This window comes from Momordica charantia (genome assembly GCF_013281855.1).
Source record: "Momordica charantia cultivar OHB3-1 chromosome 10 unlocalized genomic scaffold, Mcharantia_2.0 BLBB01000010.1, whole genome shotgun sequence".
NCBI lineage: Eukaryota > Viridiplantae > Streptophyta > Magnoliopsida > Cucurbitales > Cucurbitaceae > Momordica > Momordica charantia.
In genome coordinates this window covers 1,752,305-1,771,012 of record NW_028275158.1, presented here as the reverse complement: position 1 = coordinate 1,771,012, position 18,708 = coordinate 1,752,305, and the positions used below count along the sequence as shown (strand labels likewise).

Below are 18,708 nucleotides of genomic sequence, written 5' to 3'. Positions count from 1 at the left end.
AGAGTGTCTTACCTTTCATTCCTAAATGGAAAGGAAATGAAAGGAAAGGTCTTCAAGTCTCTTGTACTTGTTTGTGTGCCTTTATTTCTTTTGTACACAACACATTGTTTAGTTTAGATGGTCTGATGGCTGAAATCTTAGAGACGTGAAAGGATGTTTCTCTAGGGGTTTTGGGCTTTCCTGAGCTGCTTTTATGACACTTGGCTAACATAATAATTGTGAGTTGTTAAGGTCAATCGCCATTAGATGATAAAAGTGGCACTGGGTGGCTCCTGCTGTCTGCCACGAAGGTCGTGGATTGTTGCTGATGATGAAGAACTTGATTTACAATTGTCTGTATGTTTCATAACAGGAACCTCATTCGTGGAGGGTGGGAGGATGTTTTTGTGGTGTTCGAGGGGAGGAGGGAGTGTTAACTGCAAATATTTTTTTTTTTTTGAAAGTCCCAATAATTATAGTAATAGAAGAGCAAAAATTGTATTATTTCCTGTTACTTTGGAGTCTTATACTATACCATATATCTTCTGCATGGCTAATCTTTGGTATCTGCAAAATCTTGGTCCTCTCCCTATTTTTATGTTCTGCATTTTCATTTTCATGGCAGAAGTCATGGGCCGTTCATAATTCTTCTACAAATCGTAGAAAGAGCTGCGGGCTTAATTTATTTCTAATTTTGCTGCTGGTTCTGCAGGGGGGAACCGCTATAAGAACTATCATCAAACTTATGCTGCTTCATTCATTCTCTTCAATATCTATGGGTTTGAAAAAACCGTATGCTTTTCCAAAATTGTTCGTATGGTTCTTTATCTTGTCTTGTTCGTCTGACTGTATTACTGATCGATTGCATTGCATTCTGTTCCTTTGATTATTTTTTAGGCTACAATATAGACGGCTTTGATGATGATTCGATTGGTGATGGTTTTAAATAAATAAACACTTTAAAAATGATTTTCGTTAGCTTGGTTTGAAAAACTATTTTGAGTTCTAGTCAAATTTTAAGGATGGATGAGATGTAAATTTGAACAAGATTTCATGTTTTTGTTAGCAGTAAGAAAGGGGTTGACATTGTAAACGGTTATTGAGAATGGAAAGCTATAACATCTTTGACAATTTGACAATATTTGTATAGATAAATTAAGGCTAAAATATACGCTTCTTCCTTGTATTTTTACTAAAAAAATGTTAGTTTTTAACTTTGTAATGATTTGTCTTTGTGCACTTTTAGATTCATGATAATTTAGTTCCACACTGTAGTACACAACAATTTATAAATTGAAATTTATAATAATCTAGTCACTACTAAAAAAAAATCTCATTAAAATCATATGTCAATGTTATTAATCATTTTTTAGTTTATCATTGTGATAGAGATTAAATAGTTACAAACTTCATATTAAAGTTTAGGGTCTAAATCGTCAGGGTAGTAATTAAATGTTATATATTAAAGTTTAAGGATTAAATCTTTATATAAATGGGTGTAAAAAAACTAGTATTTTAACTTTAAATTAAACAAGTGAACAAAGCAAAAATGAACCAGTGGAAATTTGAAACTAACAGCTGGAGAAGGAAGACAGTGAAACCAAAAAAAACAAAATTGATGTGAGATTTATGCTATACGGTGAAATTAAAAGAAAAAAATGGAATGATTATTTTAGAATAAAGGTAGCGATTCGAACTCAATTTCGTAGTCTCCTTAATTAGTCAAGTTATATCTAGATTGATAACAATATAATATATTGAATCTTCCATTGAGACGAGAAATAGAGTTCAACTTTAAACCTTCATTTTCCTCTTTTATATTTCAGTCATTTTGTTTCTTATCTTAATGTTTCTTATCTTAATATTAATCTTGATTTTAAGATATAAATATGTAGTTTTGAATACATTTATTAGAATCATATGGATTAGTTAAAACAAATATTATAAGTTGGTAAGTAATATATTAATTGTGTGAAAAACAATAGGAACAGCCTAAATAGTTATTTTTCAAAATTTAGAGACCAATATGTTTTTCCACATTAAACAATTTGACTAAAATTTATAAAATAAAATAATAATAATAATAAAACTCAAAAAAGTATTGGGATAAAAATTTAATTTAGCCTTTAGGAGAGAGAAGAAAGAGAAACTATTGAGAGTGGCAATAGTTTTGTTCTCTCTTCTTTCTTTTTCCCCCTAAAAAAATGAAACTTATAATTTATAAAACAATAAAAAATTTAAATGTAAGTAATGAAAAATTCAAAATTATTTTTTGGCATTTCCCAGACAAATAATTATATATATTTGTATTTAAATTTGCAAGTTGGGGTCTTGTAAACAGCGTGTCTTCAGTGGCAAAACATCATTTCTTTCATCCGTCTGGTCTAGGGTTCGAACCTTCCCTTTTTTCATTTTCACCATTTTTCCCTTCCCTTTCCCTTGTCATCTTCAACCTCCAGCCATGAAGAATCCGGATCCTTCATCTCGTCCACGCAGAAAGGTGATTTTTTATTTTCCTTAAATCTCGTTTTCTTCTACTTCGATTTAGATCTGAACACTCGTTTTTGCAGGTTAAATTTGCCCCAAAACCCACACCGCGCAAAAGGCCACCCCCCGCGCCAAAACCGTACTCCTCTGAATTTAATTCCTCATAGAGTTTTCCTTTTCCTTCTCCATATTTTGGCTTCTGGATTCGCAAAAAGTTACAGTAATCAATCTTGTTGTTTTGCCTAATCTCTTCCAGCGAAGACGAAGACGGCAATCAAAATGCTGCCCAAACTCGGTATCTCTTGCGCCGCGCCACCGTAAGCTCCTTCGTTCTTTCTGTGATTTTCGAATTCTTGTTTGCTTTTACATAATCTCTCTGAGTTTACCTTTGGAGAGATCAGATTTGTGGATAAATATTAAAGCGTTTGAATTTTCCCACTTGCAAGCGACGTTTTGGGTTTACTACAAGTTTCCGTTTGCTTCCCGATAAAAAAATCAAAAAAAAAAGAAAAAAAGAAAAAAATCGATGGAAATGAATTTCGTTTTCACCAACGCAGCGTTTGCGTTTCCCTTTCTTGTGAGATGAAAATGAAATTAATTTTGGAGGACATTTGTGTGTTTACGGTTTACACGTGTATGGCTCGACTTTGAGCCTTTCTTAAATTAACTTTTAAGACTTGTCTTTTTTTTAATACATTTTTTGTTCTAATATTTTATTACGGTACTTTCAAAACGTTTATTTTAATTTTTTTAAATTTTTTATCTAATTTTTATATTTTTAAAATGTTGATTTTAGTATTTATACATGATCTTCATTTTAGTTTTTATCTCATTTATTTCTAGCAAAATTCCAAATAAGATTTTATGTTCTAAAATTCTTGAAATGTAGTCATAAATCTACGTAGAATTTATATTAAAATTTTGTATAATCACTTTTTAAAAGTACGGAAACCAAATATGATGTTTTGAAATTGTATGAAGTAAGATAAACAAAAGTTGAAAAGACATTGCCAGCACCAAAAAGTATTTAAACAATTTTTTATATTGTTTTTTTTTTCATTTTTAACTTAAAAGGCAAAAATCTATATATTTATATAACAGTAATAGTAGTATAGATATGTTTTTGCCTTAAAAAAAAAGAAGTAATAATAGAAACATGTTTTCTTTCTTTGACGACTTGATCTTTTTGTTTCTTTTTTTAAATATTGTTGTACTTTGTACTTAGTTTAATATCTAAACTTTTATTTTAAATTGATTTTTGTGGCATTAGAGCTAACTATTTGACTTATAATCCATGAATGGATGCTTAATCACTTCAACTATACCAATCCAATGTGTGAAACAAATTTGTCTAGTTGTATCGAACATTTCGTTGCTAAATTTTAGTTTTTTTTTTTTTTTTGGCAATTTGATTTTGGATGAGTTTGAATATTTTTTTAGTTTATTTGACATTTTCTTTATTTACTAACATGATTGTATATAAAACATGTAATGACTCTATCCCCAAATGATGGATATATAATGAAAAGGGCAACAATCGACATTCTTCATTTGGTCTTAATACTGATATTGATTTGGTTTTTTTCCAATTTACAGGAGAATCTTGGAAAACGTGGGACCAAGGTCGAGAAAAAACGTAAAGTCTTCATTCATCAAGATTTTTCGACTGATATAAAGAACTCTGTATTTAATCGATTAATTTTCATTCGTAAAAGAGTCACAGATAAGGATAAGATTGAGAAAATAAAATCCCAAGTTTCTAGCAAGGGAAGATTTAAGTAAATATGATTTTACTTGCTATGACTGATCAACAGAGACGAGGATAAGATGAAGTTTCCATTTTTGCCTTACTATGATCTCCATTTTCATGTTTATATCTGCAGCTTCAGTCCAAGTTGCATTTGGTCCCGGAGCAGCATCAGCATCATCTTCCATAAGAACATATGGCGTTCCCAAAGTGGGGAACAGTAGTAGAAAAAATAACATTGAGCCTGAAATTTCTGACGATGAGGAATCTATCTTGCCTCTCCCTGTGGATGTTGAAGAAGATGGGATGATTTTCGATCAAAAAAGCGAAGATGGAACACCCGAATCCGCCATGGCTACCAATGCTGTGGTACTAACCAAGGCCAAGAAGGATTACAGAGAACCTTGGGTAATCTCTCCCTCTCTTTCTCTATCTCGCCTTTGCGGCACACACTTATAGATTAACATCCCGATTTCGAGATGCTTTTCAGGATTACCATCATTCTTACTATCCCAATACGCTTCCTTTACGGAAGCCTTACTCCGGACACCCAGGTATGTCTCTATTTCTTGGTTCACTATTAGTTTTTGTTTGTGAAAAGTGATCTCTAGTGCTCAAAATCAACCTTGAAAACAAAAGCAGACTCCCAATAACTAATGACTATGGATGATTAATGGTGGATGAATCCTTGCTTATTTATGTTGCAATGAACATTTTACCTTGGTGGTGGATCATTCTGGCTTTGCTCTGTAATTGCTAACTTTCCAGCTTCTGATTTTAGAACTACTTGATAAAGCTGAATTCGGGCTGGATGCACCGGATAGGGAGTATGACGAGAACGCTGCAATACCTGCATTAGATCTAGAATTGCTGGTTGGTATTTGGATTGATAACTGTGGATTATTTCATATACTTTTTGGTAGTCTTTCTTCATTTAGAAACTAGTTATAATATGGTGGCCATTTGAAGCAGGAGGAAAAGGAGGAGAAGACTATGTACTTTTTTCAGCTTCCTGCCTGTCTTCCTTTACCCAAACAATCATCTACTGCAACAAGGAAGGAGAAAGTAGGAAGTTCGAGATCTTCGAACAGCAAAGGCACGTCAGAGCTCGGCGATTTGAAGAAATTGCCTGGTGGATATATGGGGAAACTACTGATATACAAGAGTGGAGCTGTTAAGTTGAGGCTTGGAGAAACTCTCTACGACGTGAGTAATATGTCATTGGCTTCCTATAAATCGAAATAGAGCATCAAGGAGTTCGTTTTTTGTTATTGTTCTTGATGTTTGGGGATTAGTTAGACCTTGTAATTTCTTTTTGGTTTCTCTTTTTGGGGCTTTTTGTTGCAGGTTTCTTCTGGTTCAAACTGCAGCTTTCTTCAACATGTTGTGGCAATCAACACCGAAGAGGGACACTGCTGTGATCTCGGAGATGTCGGAAAACGAGTCGTTGTGACGCCAGATATTAGTTCCCTGCTGAATGCAGTGACTGACTAAGGATTAATGTGAAAAACTATGCCTGTGGATAGAACAACCAAAAAGAAGAGAAGAAGGCAAAGGCTGCAATGTCAATAGATTTGATGGCTGGCTCTGGCTTAGGCTGTGTGTACTACTTGTAAGTGGAACTGCTGAAGATGCTGACTTGGTAAGGAAGTTTCATTTTGATGGTCTTAGGATGTGAATTTCTTGACCAAACTGCCTCCTTTGTTGATTCTAATACCAAAAAAAAAAAAAAACATATTTATTGTCTCTGATTTCTAGCTATGGAATAGATTGACAGATGACAATGTTGATATTGTAAATTTTCTCTTACTTATGATCTTCATTTGATGTTTGAGTTATTTTAAAATAACCCATTAACCATCTGAGGTTTTTTTATTTTATACGTGTGTCGGGCAGCTTACGCGCACCTCGACTATTCACGGGCCTATCGCCTATCATGCTATAGGATTAACTATCTGAGTTGTTGTAGTGCCAATAATAATTACGGTAAATAGTAAAGGATTTAGAATAAAAGGAGTTTGTACCATGGTGACCAGCTTAGGGTTGAATGGTCAAGTGAATTGGACGCTGGTTTTTGGAGCTCATCAGTGTATTTAACCCACTCAATACGGTTTAGCCTACCATGTATTGTGAAATTTTTTTTGGTATTATGTATGTACATATTTCATTTATTCACACCCTTAATTTTTCTTTATAGATAATTATTCAATACTACTAGTCCCCACATCATTCTTAAATGAAATAATAGATGATACTACTCTCACAATTTTTAAGCATTGAATAAGGAAAAATCATCAACATTTTTAGATTAAAAATATAATTTAACCAAATACACACCTATATAGAGATACGTAAATAAATCTTCGAATCTAACTTTTGGTTGATTTGAGTTAAGTATATCACCCCTCGAGATTACAAGTTCAAACAACTTTTAATTCAAGATAATCTAACTTGCGATCTATCTTTTTTTTTGTAGTTTATTCTTATTTGGTATATAAAATTTCAAAAATTATTTGTTAAATGAAAAATAATTTGTTAGTAACTTAGGAAGTAAAATTAAAAAAAAAAATCACCTGCTTTAATCCTTTTTTTTTCCTTTCCTGAATAAACTTTAAAACTTGTTTTTTATTTTCAAAGTTACTTTAAAGTTTAAACCGAATTAATAAGACATATAATTTCGACAGCACTCAAAACGACTGCGTTTTATTTAGAAGAGAACCATTCTTAGAACAAGGGATAAAATTGTAAAAGTGCCAAAATCTTAAGCACATCCATCCCCGCCCTAAAAAACCCTAGGTCGTAAAACCATACATTATATAACGCTTATGTAGCTCGAGTTTCTAACCCTAATTCGTCCTTTCCGCCGTACGCTGCAAAAATGGGTATGAATTTCTGCACAACCCCAAAGTTCTTTGATCTTTCCCAGTAAATTTACTCAATCAACGGTTAATGTCATCCTGCATTTTTATTATTTGGCACAATTCATCAAATTTTATGTCTGTATGTTGGCACTAGTTGTTGCTTAAGATTTAGCGAGAAGGGTCCAAAATTACGAAGCATTTTGATTGATTATGTTCGAACAAATAGAATGGAATTGCCATAGATCTCTTTCTTTTCTCTTTTTCGTTTTTGTAGTGTTTTGTTCTGCTTGAGAATTCGTTATCTGAATCCTGGTTATGCGTTTGACGTTGATTTGGTGCGTTATCAGGAGCTTATAAGTACGTGTCTGAGCTATGGAGGAAGAAGCAGTCCGATGTGATGAGGTTTCTGCAAAGAGTAAGATGCTGGGAATATCGCCAGCATCCTTCAATCGTTCGTGTTACGCATCCCACACGCCCAGATAAGGCACGCCGATTGGGCTACAAGGCTAAACAGGTACACAACTTGCTGTCTTGTTCTTGCTTTATTATGCATTTTCTGTTTGAGCTTCACAACATATTTAAAATCTAACCTGATAGTTAGTGAGATAGTACGAGTTTTGATTCCTTCTGCTGCCCGTTTTTCCCGAGAAAGTATTAAAATTGTTAGCTTGCAAAATTCCTTAGTGCACAATACATGTAGAAGTTGATACTTCCTTTATGATAATAATGTGATACACCTATCCTTGGTTTATGCATTACTTACGTTTGCCTAAACTGACTTTCTCTTCTTTCACATTGAGAAAATCTGTATGTCCTCCTTATTCTTACCCTTACGAAAGTTTCTATTTGATGTTTTGTTAATTGGTGGAATGCTTCATGTAAAAGGTCTGAGCTCTCGGATGTAAATTTTTAAATTGTACTGCAAACCTGCAATGAATGGATTTTGGGTACCATGAAATCTGATGTATCGTTTTCTTCATATTGCCTCTTTATATTTCAAATCTTTGGATAAAGCACTCTGTAACCATGTTTCTTTTCGATGATAATATTGTAAATGTTATTTCTTTCTCCATTTAATGTTGATATACATCTTTTATTTGTGGTGTGATAGCTTGATTTACAGTATGGACATGTACTGATGAAATTATACCTTTGTCCAAATTAAGGGGACAGACATTATTGCGGTTGTGCAAGCAGTGTACATTTGGTTGGCTATAGTGCTGATACTTGTTTGACAGGAACAGAGAATGTATTGTGAATGTTTAATCTTCCACATTATAACGTAGATCTGAAATATGGTTATTTCATATGCAACTGGCCATTTTTTCAACTACTGTGCATTTTCTTATCTTAGCTACAACCTTGTAGGGTTATGTTGTTTACCGTGTACGTGTGAGGCGTGGTGGGCGAAAGAGGCCTGTTCCCAAGGGTATTGTGTATGGTAAGCCCACAAACCAGGGTGTTACTCAGTTGAAATTCCAACGCAGCAAGCGTTCAGTTGCTGAGGAGCGTGCTGGGCGTAAGTTGGGTGGTCTCAGGGTTCTCAACTCCTACTGGATTAATGAGGTAACAACCAATTATTAAGATGAAATTTACACAACTTCACATTGACATATGTTTATTCCTTGTATGTGTTCGTATGGATCCTAATATACCTGTTGGTGAAAATTTTGAGTCGTAATTATCTCTAAGTTGTTTTTGCTGAAGTTTTGGATGTTGCATTCTCGATTGTTTCTCTGATAATCTCTCTTTGTTTTTCCAGGATTCGACATACAAGTACTATGAAGTAATCTTGGTTGATGTGGCCCATAATGCTGTTCGTAATGACCCGAGAATAAACTGGATCTGCAACCCTGTTCACAAGCACAGGGAACTTCGTGGACTCACATCTGCTGGGAAGAAGTACAGAGGTCTTCGTGGAAAAGGCCATCTCCACCACAAGGCCAGACCTTCCAGAAGGGCAACATGGAAAAGGAACAACACTCTCTCTCTTCGCCGCTACCGTTAATCTCAGTGACTTCATTATTAGGTTCAATCTCAATCTCATGTTTGAGTTTTGCCCAATGGATTGGTTGTCAAAAAGGAACTTCAGTTCTTCCAAGTTTTTTGTTTAATTTTATGATTAGTCGAACTGGTGTGGTTTCTGGAGTGTTTCATGCGGATACATTTTTGGTTCTCTTGAGAAAACTCCGGTTCCTTATTTTTGCTGCGAAAGTCTTTAATTTTATTATTTTTCCAAACCAATCGGTGAACTTTTCCTCCATAAAATATCAATGATGGGTAGAAAATTCAACAGTTGAAAGAATGCAACCACAACATGAAAATGAAAGTTTTGACACATAATTGTTATGAAATGACTGAAGTTTGAAATACAAGCCCAATGCCTACAATGAACAATAGAAAATATGTTATAAGATGACCGTCAAATTTTCGTTTAATTTCTACAGCTTAGCCTCATTACAATTTGCAATGACCAGAGGGCAAAATGGTATAAGGCATGATATATCTTTGATATTTGAATAGGAATATTATAGTAGATACATACAAGTTGAACACTAATATTGCAATTATTGACGAAAATGTTGGGATATAATTGATAATTGGTGGTTCCAAAGGCAGGTAACGCTATTGCTTTCAACGAGTACATCACCCTCACATTTGATCTTTGTGGGCAGAAATGGTGTCTAAAGTGATTTCCAAAGACAAGTCTAAGAAGATGAAACAAAAACATATCCTGCTACACCAACTCGATAAGTTGGCAGTTCAAGTTTGGTTGGGTTTTTAAGAACCAAAAAATCGATTCCATTTGTGGTTGTGGTTGGGAAAGGTTGTTCGGACCAACCAAACTAAACCAAACCGGTTCAATCTGGTCTTTCTCGCGGCAGCTTTAACGTGCCGGCATCACACCCAACTCTGCGGTGCGCGACTATCGAACCTGGTTCCACTTCCAGTCTTTGCTCGAAAATTCAACAACGAAAAGGAAGTTCCGGATGAATTAAGTTTGTTCCATTATCAAATGCCGAAGCCTGGAGCTGCTCAATCTCAAATGGCCACACCCAACGACGCTACCAATCTCCCTCGCACTTTTAAATACTTGATGGGTTAGCTAAAACTTCAATCTTTAGCTGCTTTTCGGTGTGTTTCCATGCGTTTTTGTGCCCTAGTATATTAATTTGGCCGAGATTTCTTTTTTCTTCTCCAATTAATCATGGTGAAGTTGTGGCCTGTAAGCAGGTAAAGAAAGTTCCTGCGGATTGATGTTTTTGATTTCAGAGTAAAATAAGGATAAATGTTAATTCTGAACAGTTATATATACCCCGGTAGTCTACGAGCTAGCTTATTTTCAGGATGTTGATTGTAGATGGTTTGGGTTGTGAGATTATCTTTTTAGTACAAAATGACAAGGTCTGAGTGACCAGGTTCTTAGTTTTCTATTTTTCTTTCTTTTTCTATGGGAGTAGGGGCGTTGAGTCAAATCAGATGAGGTGCATAATGGCTATATCTCTTAGTTCATTCATAAATGAAGCTTCAGCTTGTGTCTTAACGATCTGATCTTTCTTTTGCATTATGATCTAGCTACTCAATTCCTGTCAAGAGGCATTCCATTCATCTTCAATTTGTGGATCGTGAGGCATCTCACAGAAGAAGATTATGCGGTACTTGTTCTTGTTCATCTCTCTTCTATTTGTTGGAATTTAGATGCATTGTCACTGAGCTCTTGTTGTCTTCCTCTTTTTTCCCTCCATTTAAAATTTATTTATTTCAGAAATTTGGATTAGAAGCTCTGATCGGGTGCATTTTCTGTTATGTGAGCTTCATTTGTTTGTTTGGTTTGAAGATTTGACAATAGACCCAATGGTGAATTTTGAGCGGGTTATCTGTTATATTGTGTTTACAATTTGTTGATATTTCTTAAGCAGTGCTACATAACGTTGAAAAATTGGATCTTAATATTACTCACGACCATGTAAGTTAGCACCTCAGGAAGTCAATTGTGGAGACACAGCTAAAACGAAAAAGAAAAAGTGGATTTATCAAATATTGTTTAACGCTTGAAATTTTCTTACGGGAAAACTCTCCCCCCAAAAAGGTGGTTGGAATTTAGAACTATTATCTTCAAATTTGCGGTCTTGATAAATGTTTTCTGTAAATGCAGGTTTATGCAGTACAATTTCATCTTTTTGTTACATGTGTTCTGTTTCTCAGCCGGGAGGGATTCCGGCGAGCATGCATGCGGGCAGAGTTAAGGTACATCCTCACAATAATAGGTGCTGCCTTATGCACTCCCCCAACCGCCATATTTAGCACTTTGCAGTTAGCGTTTGTTATATTTGGCTCAATAAAATATTCTCAATGAAATTACCACATATTTGTGTATATTCATTCCTATTACTGGAGCTTTGTACTGAAATTGCTTTTGCTCTCCATTACACAGTTCTTTGCCATTATATACTTCTTAAAAAATGTTGATTTCATGCCTGCTTTCCATTTGAATGGCTTATACTGTGGTTTTTTTCTCCCCCAACAATTACATAGGTCTATTGACTAGAACACCAGTAATTATGATTTTGGATTGTTTTTATACTTGCTTTTATTTCTCTTTTTAAACATATTATGCCCCTTTAAGTATGAGAATGGGAAAGTTGCTGAATTTTATATGTGTGTCTACTACATTTATTAAATTTCTTTTGTAATGTTGGTTTATAATTCTTTGTTGCTGTATTCCAACTACAAATTTAATGCTCTTGAGATTAATTTTATATTATGCAGTGACAGCACTTCAGTGGAGGAAAATAGTAGGAGGCTACTTAAAGTAGCCTGGTTGAGTTTCCCAGTTGGATTGGTTATTACTCTTGCTGCATTTTATCTTGTTATTTGGTGGCAAGATATTGTCTTTTCTAATCCATATGCACAAGCCATCTTAATTAATGGTAATCCTATTCCTTTTTGCTTCCAACCTTTATATACCGTGTTTCGGCACCTTCTAATTTTCTTTTATTTTCTCGTGGGTATCAGTATTTTTAAATACATCAAACAATTCATGGCGTCAATAGAAGCAAAATACTTAAATTGGGATAGAATTTTGGGCAGAGTGGAGTATCTCCGAGTGATAATAGAAAATTAGAACTATTACCGAGTCACCAACTTGGTCTAGTGTCAAATTTTGACATATGTTACTACATCGTTGTTAAATCGTTTGGAATTGCTACAAGTCTAGTTTGACTTTATAAGTTAACCTGTGTTATTCATTTTAGAATCATATTTTGCAAAATGTATATGTGAACATCCATAATAGAAGTGAAAGGTTGCAGCAACTGATGATATATTATTATGGATAATTACATATTGGAGACCTTTTTTCTTTAAGTAAACTCTCGAACATTAACTAAATCTTACAACGTTATTTTTCCACCTTTGTAATTTTGTCCATCTTTTATGGCAGGATGTGCGTGTATTTTAGAGCTGTTGGCAGAGCCCCTATACATTCTTTCTCAGACTTTGCTGCTTCTTAAATTGCGGCTTCTAGTTGAAACTGTGGCTACATTTTCACGGTGCATGACAATGTATATCCTCCTGGTGAAGCGAGGTAACATGGTAAGATCTGCTAGACTGTCAATAATAATATTCAACCTGGAAAGCCTAAGACATCCTCCCTCTTGGCTATCGTGTTTTCCATATCTCCCATCCCCCAAGAGTCGGTCAGTTTCTTATTGTATATGGCGCTGCACTTTTGTATGGAATATTGTGCATTATTAAGACTGTGATGCATTCGCTGATAAATGTCCTAGAGCTGCAACATGGTGCATGCTTCTTAGTCAATTACAGCCGAAGTCAATGAGTCTCGTAGTTTATTCATGTGTTATACTCTCATCTCAGACCTCATAACAATTATATATTAGGTGCTGCAACTAATTAGAGTTCTTTGGCTTCTGGCAGGAGAAAGGAATCATATTTGCTTTGTCACAATCTGCATATGGTGCTTGCTTGTTCCTAGGATACTGGGTCTACTTTCTTTCTTTCCGTGAATTTAAATGGTCAGATCTTTTTCCTTTCAGGTACTTATCATTATGTTGACATATTATGCACTACGTTTCCTTACGGGTTGTTAACTATTTTGGTTGGCATTGAACAAAAATTCTAATTCTCTCCCTGAAATTTTTTTATGTATCAGCCATAAGCATGTTGTGCAAGAATCTACACAAACATGCATTTTTTGCACCTCAGTTTTGTTTAATATATATTTGATTCAGAATGCTTTCGCTGGAGAAAACCATTTTGAAATTACATGCAATTTGTTTTGCAGAGAAGGACATGTAGTTTGCATCGTTTTTACTAAACTTGAAATGAGATGATCAGTGCAATGAGGCTGTATCTCTTGAACAAAGTTAATTCAAGTTAAATCTTTGTCGGCATTAATTTTTTTAATGGCCACTTTGCAATTCTATTTTCATTTAAGGATAGCATACACCCCGCTTATTCTTTACTTTGTTGGAAATATGTGGTTTATATGGAAATATTTTTGCAGAATGGGAAACGTGAAGGATTTTGATAAGAAGCTTTCAAACATGTGCCTATTATTTACTTTTCAATCCTTCAGAAAGTTGGTTCTTCAAGAAGGTGAAAAGATGGTTCTTGTGTGGTTAGATACACCATATAACCAAGCTGTTTATGGATTGGTAGATAAATTGGGTAAGTCCTGGGAGTGGTTTCGAAGTTTTTTAACTTCAGCTGACAAGATCGTGAAGATGTTGATATTCTACTACCTTCAACTTGATAAGCATGCTAATAGTAGTTATTTACTTAATTTTCAGGGAGTTTAGTGGTGCGACTGGTTTTTCTTCCATTTGAAGAAAGCTCATACACTACATTTGCAAGGTCTGCATCAGGTTTATATATTAAACTTTCTTCCTGTTTTTTATTTTAATTAGAAACTGAGCTTTCATTAAGACAAATGAAAGAATGTACACGAGCATAGAAAAAACCAACCTAACCAAAGGAAGCAAAAAACAAATTACAAAAGAAATGGGTTTTTGTTATATGTCTTTGTTCTCTAACCAGATCCCCTTGGCTTGTTCAAGTCTTTGATCCAAGAATAGTGCATTGATTCAAACCAGAGATAAAGTTCGAAATAAGAAACGTCTTTATGATTTTTGTCTAGTATCACTGTTCAACCTATTTGGATTACCATTGAGGTCTAGTTTATTTGCTCATCATTCTTCCTTCTACTTTTGATATCCTTTATCCTCCTCCCACTCTCTTGTTTCTTTTCCCCTATTATCCCTTGCTCTCTCCTTTACTTATGTCGTCAATGAGGAAGGTAAAATATTGATTTTATTCAAGATACCAAGTGGGAAAAAGGATTCTCTTAGTATTCACTATTCAGCACCTCCATTAGAACACAACAACGGGAGACAAGGTTGGTTTTCTATCCTGGTGTGCCTAGAAAAAAGGTTGGGCAGAACTATGCAATCTAGTAGGGATGATGATCTTGCCTAACTAGCAGTCTAGTAGAGAAGATGGTTTTGCCTTCTTATTCTTTATCAACACTATTCGCTTATTCAGAACAATTTATGGTTATTTTACATTTCTGAAAATTGTTTGTGCTTTCCTGAACTATTATCACGCTAACCCCAGAAAGAAAAGAAAAAAATCCGTCTCACGACTTCAAAATTTTCATTTACTGTTTTGACTCAATTTGATAGGAGAATACCCAGATAAGAGCAGAAAACTTGGTATCTGCCTTTCAGAAGCACTCAAGTTAGTTTTGCTGATTGGTATGCAACTTCAATTAATTATACACTCATAGTCTATATATAATTATTTCTGATTTGTCCGCATTTTCATGATCTTTTTTTTTCTTTGCACAATGCACACAATAAAAATTTGATGATATTTTTGCCATTGAATAATTAATTTGAGCACAATTTCATTAAAGACATTAAGGCAGATAGTGTCTGCTTCACCAAAGATCTTCTAATATTCTTCATCTTGTTGACTAACTTAGGTACTTCAACGACAATAATCTTTGCCCTATTACTCTCTAAATTTGGCTGGTAGTTGAATGGTTATGGAATTCATTTTATTATGTTAAAATTGTATTGAGAATATGGTCAATGCTTAGAATATTAAATATCCTATGAGTTTTTCAATATCAAATTTAGTAGGTTCTATTGGTTATTTTGTGGGATTAATCGATGTACATATGAAATCGTTGATATGGTCTGGATACCTACAATAATAAAAGAATTTAGAATTCTCTTTCCAGTTTGTTTATCTTTTGAAATGAAATATCTTCAATGTATATGCCTAATTTTTAAAATGGTGTTCAGCCTGCATGGAACATTTTCTAATCTCCCACCTATTACCCTTTGACTTCTTGGAAGTTATCTAGCAAAGCATTAAACCTCTGAGCTGGACCATTCTCTCACTTTGAGGTTGATCTTTAAAATGAATGTTATGATTTCATGTAGGCCTAGTATTTATGGCATTTGGTCCAAGCTATTCGTATGCTCTCATTAGGTTGTTGTATGGCCAGAAATGGAGTGATGGAGAAGCACCAACAGCTCTCCGGTACTATTGCCTGTATATCATTGTTCTGGCTATGAATGGTTAGTAATTTCATGTTTATTATTTTTAACTCTTATCTTTCTCTCTGCATATATATGAACAAGAAACTGCTAAATAGCTTTTGAATTTCTCATAGAAAAGTCAACTTTAGACTATGGCTCAAAATGAAGTTTCTGTCCATTTTTAGTTGCTTCATTTGAATTGGATTTGCCTGTATTTTAGATTATAAATAATAATTACTTCATAAATAGCTTTATCTGGAGAATACTAGAAGATGATACTCGAAGGAAATCTTAATTACTAAAACAAGTATATTATAGAGGATCTACACGCACAATGCACATTGAAACCTTTGGTATTGCAATGATTGATTTACCAAATTTTAAAAAAATGGTCAAGTTCACACTAGAAAAGTCTTGAAATTTGACAATGGATGCTGTTGAACGTAGACTGAACTCAGGACCAGATAATCCTTGTCCATGAGTAGCAGGCTGTGAGGCCTTAATTCGAATTATTGCTTATAATATGCTGGTCTAAAATAAATTCTAGAGTGAGCAAAATATCTTATTGTGAAAATATATATTGAAAGGAACGAATTTATGGAAGGAGGTGATAGGATTAGGCTACCACTTCACAAACTCTACAGCTAAATATAAATCCCTCCAAGTTCTAACCAGCCATGATTAATAACGGAAAAAGATAAAAGAAGAAGGAAGTTACAAAAAAGTTTTGGTGGCAGAAATTCAACTAGAAGCATCTATAAATATACATGCACCTAATATTTCCTAATCCTGACTACTAGACTACTCGAATTTTACATCAGGGACTTCAGAAGCATTTCTACATGCTGTTGCAAATGAGAGCCAACTCAAGAAGTCAAATGACTCATTGCTTCTATTCTCATTGATCTATGTTATGCTAAATTTTCTGCTGATCCGGTCATCGGGAGTAGTTGGCTTGATTTTTGCAAATTCTATAAGTATCCTTTTCCAATGATTGTGAGATGGTTCATTTAGCCTTCTGGTTTTTACTTTCAACTTTGTTGTTTTGTTGGTAACATTTGTTTTTGTTTTGTGTTTTGAGCTCTTGGCTGTGAGGACACTTCTTCACATGTTAGTATGATCATTTTAGATTGTACTTCCATAATCCAATTCAAGTGTACTGTTCAACTCAGTTTATTTCGTGCAAACCATACTATGCTAGCTACACACCTTTGAAACCATGTTCTCTCTCAATATACTCAAGGGAACTGTTTCTGTACTCTTTGATCATAATGTCTTTGCTAAACATCTAATTTATATTTCATGTCAGTATGGATAAATTCAGGTATATGATTATTAGAAGTCTACGCCTGGTCTCATCTTAAGATATTCTAATAAACTAACACCCTCAACATTGAGGAAAAGATGGTTTATTGTGGAATATAGATATGTTTAATAAATGGTTAGTTCCTCATGCAATTCACTTTTTAAGTTACAACTTCCTGATATTTCTTTAGAAGATGGTACCATTTTACATTCCATCATGACATAGGACATAGAGAACAAAGTTTATGAATACTCAAATGATAAAGATACTCATTGAAGAAATGAAACTTTTGTAGTATATAATTTTCTTGACTGTTATAAAAGATATGATTTTGAGGATAACGTACTCTGCCATATTCATCAAACGCTACTTCAAGGTATGCTTTGATTAGAAGTGTAACATTTTTTTTTCAATTCTTTATCATTAACAAATGTTAGTTTGACCCTACAGAATCCTCCATTTTCCTTCAGCGGCTGCTTGCCTTCAGGATGGATATTTTTATTATTCTCAGGGGTTCTGACCCTTATTTCAGAGAGACTGTTTCAAGACGAGCAGAACTTTTGGTCAACTTTTCCACTTCATTTTTCGATTGGTTTGGTTTGCTTCCTTGTGTCATTATTCACCATGTGAGTAAATTTTTTAACCTCAATATTTGAAGTTTCTTGTTTTTCCTCTTTACTTCCTTTATGAAAACTTGGTTTCTGTGTTTTTTGAATAGCTATCGACAGGAGAGATCCTTTATCAACAAAATTGTTCGTTTCCGTCCACATTCAGATTGACAAGAATTTTCATGGGCAGCTGCATGTTATATTAGAATATCAGTTAAAATGTTAATCTTTTTTTTGTCTACTTGGATGTGGTTGTGGGAAATGCTTGTTGACTCGACCTCAAGATCCCATCTCGAATTAGTTTTGAAATTGTAGGAAAGCACAAGCAGATAGTATCTGGAACATATCCATGACAGGCCGACAAGTTAACACTGCCAAGCGTCGGTAATCTCTCAGAAATGACTCATCATACTAATTACTGATCAGTAATCTATGAATGCTTATTTATTTTTTCTGGGGTGAACAAATTCTTGCTCTCAATCTATACTTCTTACATCTTTCCTTATGCTCTCGAGTTATTATGATATTTCTGATAACTTGAGATAAGTACATTGTTTCCTCAATCAGTTTTGTCATCTGAACATACTTGCAATTTGATTCATATTACCATTGTTTTATATGAATGAAATCAGTTGAGTTCATACTTAAAGTGATCTTGAGGAGGGGTAAATACCAATACTAAGAATTAATCCTTCACTTCTACACTGAGATTGAAGTTTGAATCGATACAGAGTGTTTGCTGTCATGTGCAAAGGTTATTACATAAATATTTGATTCCTAGTATAATAATTGTGTTATCTGATATACATATTGTAGTAGTAGATTTCATCATTTTCCTCTTTGAATCAAAAGTTTGATGATTGGTCCTTGTATGGGCTGTAGCTGTTATACTTCTTTTTCATATTTAGATAATGGCTTTTTAAGCATCATCTCTAGTTATGGTTATTAAGAACAGCTCCTATTAACAGAAATTTGCTGGTCGAAGTATTAGTTTTTGCTGGTTTAATCTTTTTGATTCTGCTGAATTTTTCTCTAAATAATAGGGCTCTGTTTCTTCATTTATGATCTCTCTATATGTTATTTTCCATTCACAGAAACATACAGGAACTAGTTTTCTTTCTCTCTCTTAAGAGCTAAAACCAACAAATAT

The 18,708-nt window shown here is 34.1% G+C and overlaps 3 protein-coding genes across 6 annotated transcripts; all 3 read left to right on the top strand.

The window, feature by feature from the left end:
* Positions 1–2,302: 2,302 nt before the first annotated feature.
* LOC111011545 (uncharacterized) lies at positions 2,303–6,051 on the top strand. Of its 2 annotated transcripts, none has more exons than XM_022285358.2 (9): positions 2,303–2,479; positions 2,550–2,605; positions 2,723–2,783; positions 4,063–4,102; positions 4,350–4,621; positions 4,704–4,767; positions 4,995–5,086; positions 5,183–5,419; positions 5,561–6,051. In XM_022285358.2, the coding sequence occupies exons 1-9, from the start codon at positions 2,441–2,443 to the stop codon at positions 5,705–5,707; spliced, it is 1,008 nt and encodes a 335-aa protein (XP_022141050.1). In that variant the 5' UTR covers positions 2,303–2,440; the 3' UTR covers positions 5,708–6,051. The 2 variants fall into 2 exon arrangements, with proteins under 2 accessions (XP_022141050.1, XP_022141051.1); XM_022285359.2 differs by having other exon boundaries at positions 2,309–2,479; positions 5,186–5,419.
* Positions 6,052–6,942: 891 nt separating this feature from the next.
* Positions 6,943–9,274, top strand: LOC111011546 (large ribosomal subunit protein eL15y). The gene is made up of 4 exons (XM_022285360.2): positions 6,943–7,095; positions 7,422–7,588; positions 8,443–8,640; positions 8,837–9,274. Exons 1-4 carry the CDS (start codon positions 7,092–7,094, stop codon positions 9,080–9,082), a joined length of 615 nt encoding a protein of 204 aa, XP_022141052.1. The 5' UTR covers positions 6,943–7,091; the 3' UTR covers positions 9,083–9,274.
* A 452-nt stretch (positions 9,275–9,726) lies between these two features.
* On the top strand, positions 9,727–18,063 carry LOC111011652 (lipid transporter). Of its 3 annotated transcripts, none has more exons than XM_022285504.2 (14): positions 9,727–10,175; positions 10,651–10,730; positions 11,231–11,322; positions 11,845–12,005; positions 12,518–12,669; positions 13,012–13,130; positions 13,601–13,764; positions 13,887–13,961; positions 14,778–14,849; positions 15,546–15,683; positions 16,466–16,621; positions 17,274–17,326; positions 17,421–17,576; positions 17,669–18,063. In XM_022285504.2, exons 1-14 carry the CDS (start codon positions 10,091–10,093, stop codon positions 17,762–17,764), a joined length of 1,599 nt encoding a protein of 532 aa, XP_022141196.1. In that variant the 5' UTR covers positions 9,727–10,090; the 3' UTR covers positions 17,765–18,063. The 3 variants fall into 3 exon arrangements, with proteins under 3 accessions (XP_022141196.1, XP_022141197.1, XP_087974678.1); XM_022285505.2 differs by having other exon boundaries at positions 9,740–10,175; positions 17,401–17,576; XM_088118552.1 differs by lacking the exon at positions 9,727–10,175 and adding an exon at positions 10,187–10,308.
* The last annotated feature ends 645 nt before the right edge of the window (positions 18,064–18,708 follow it).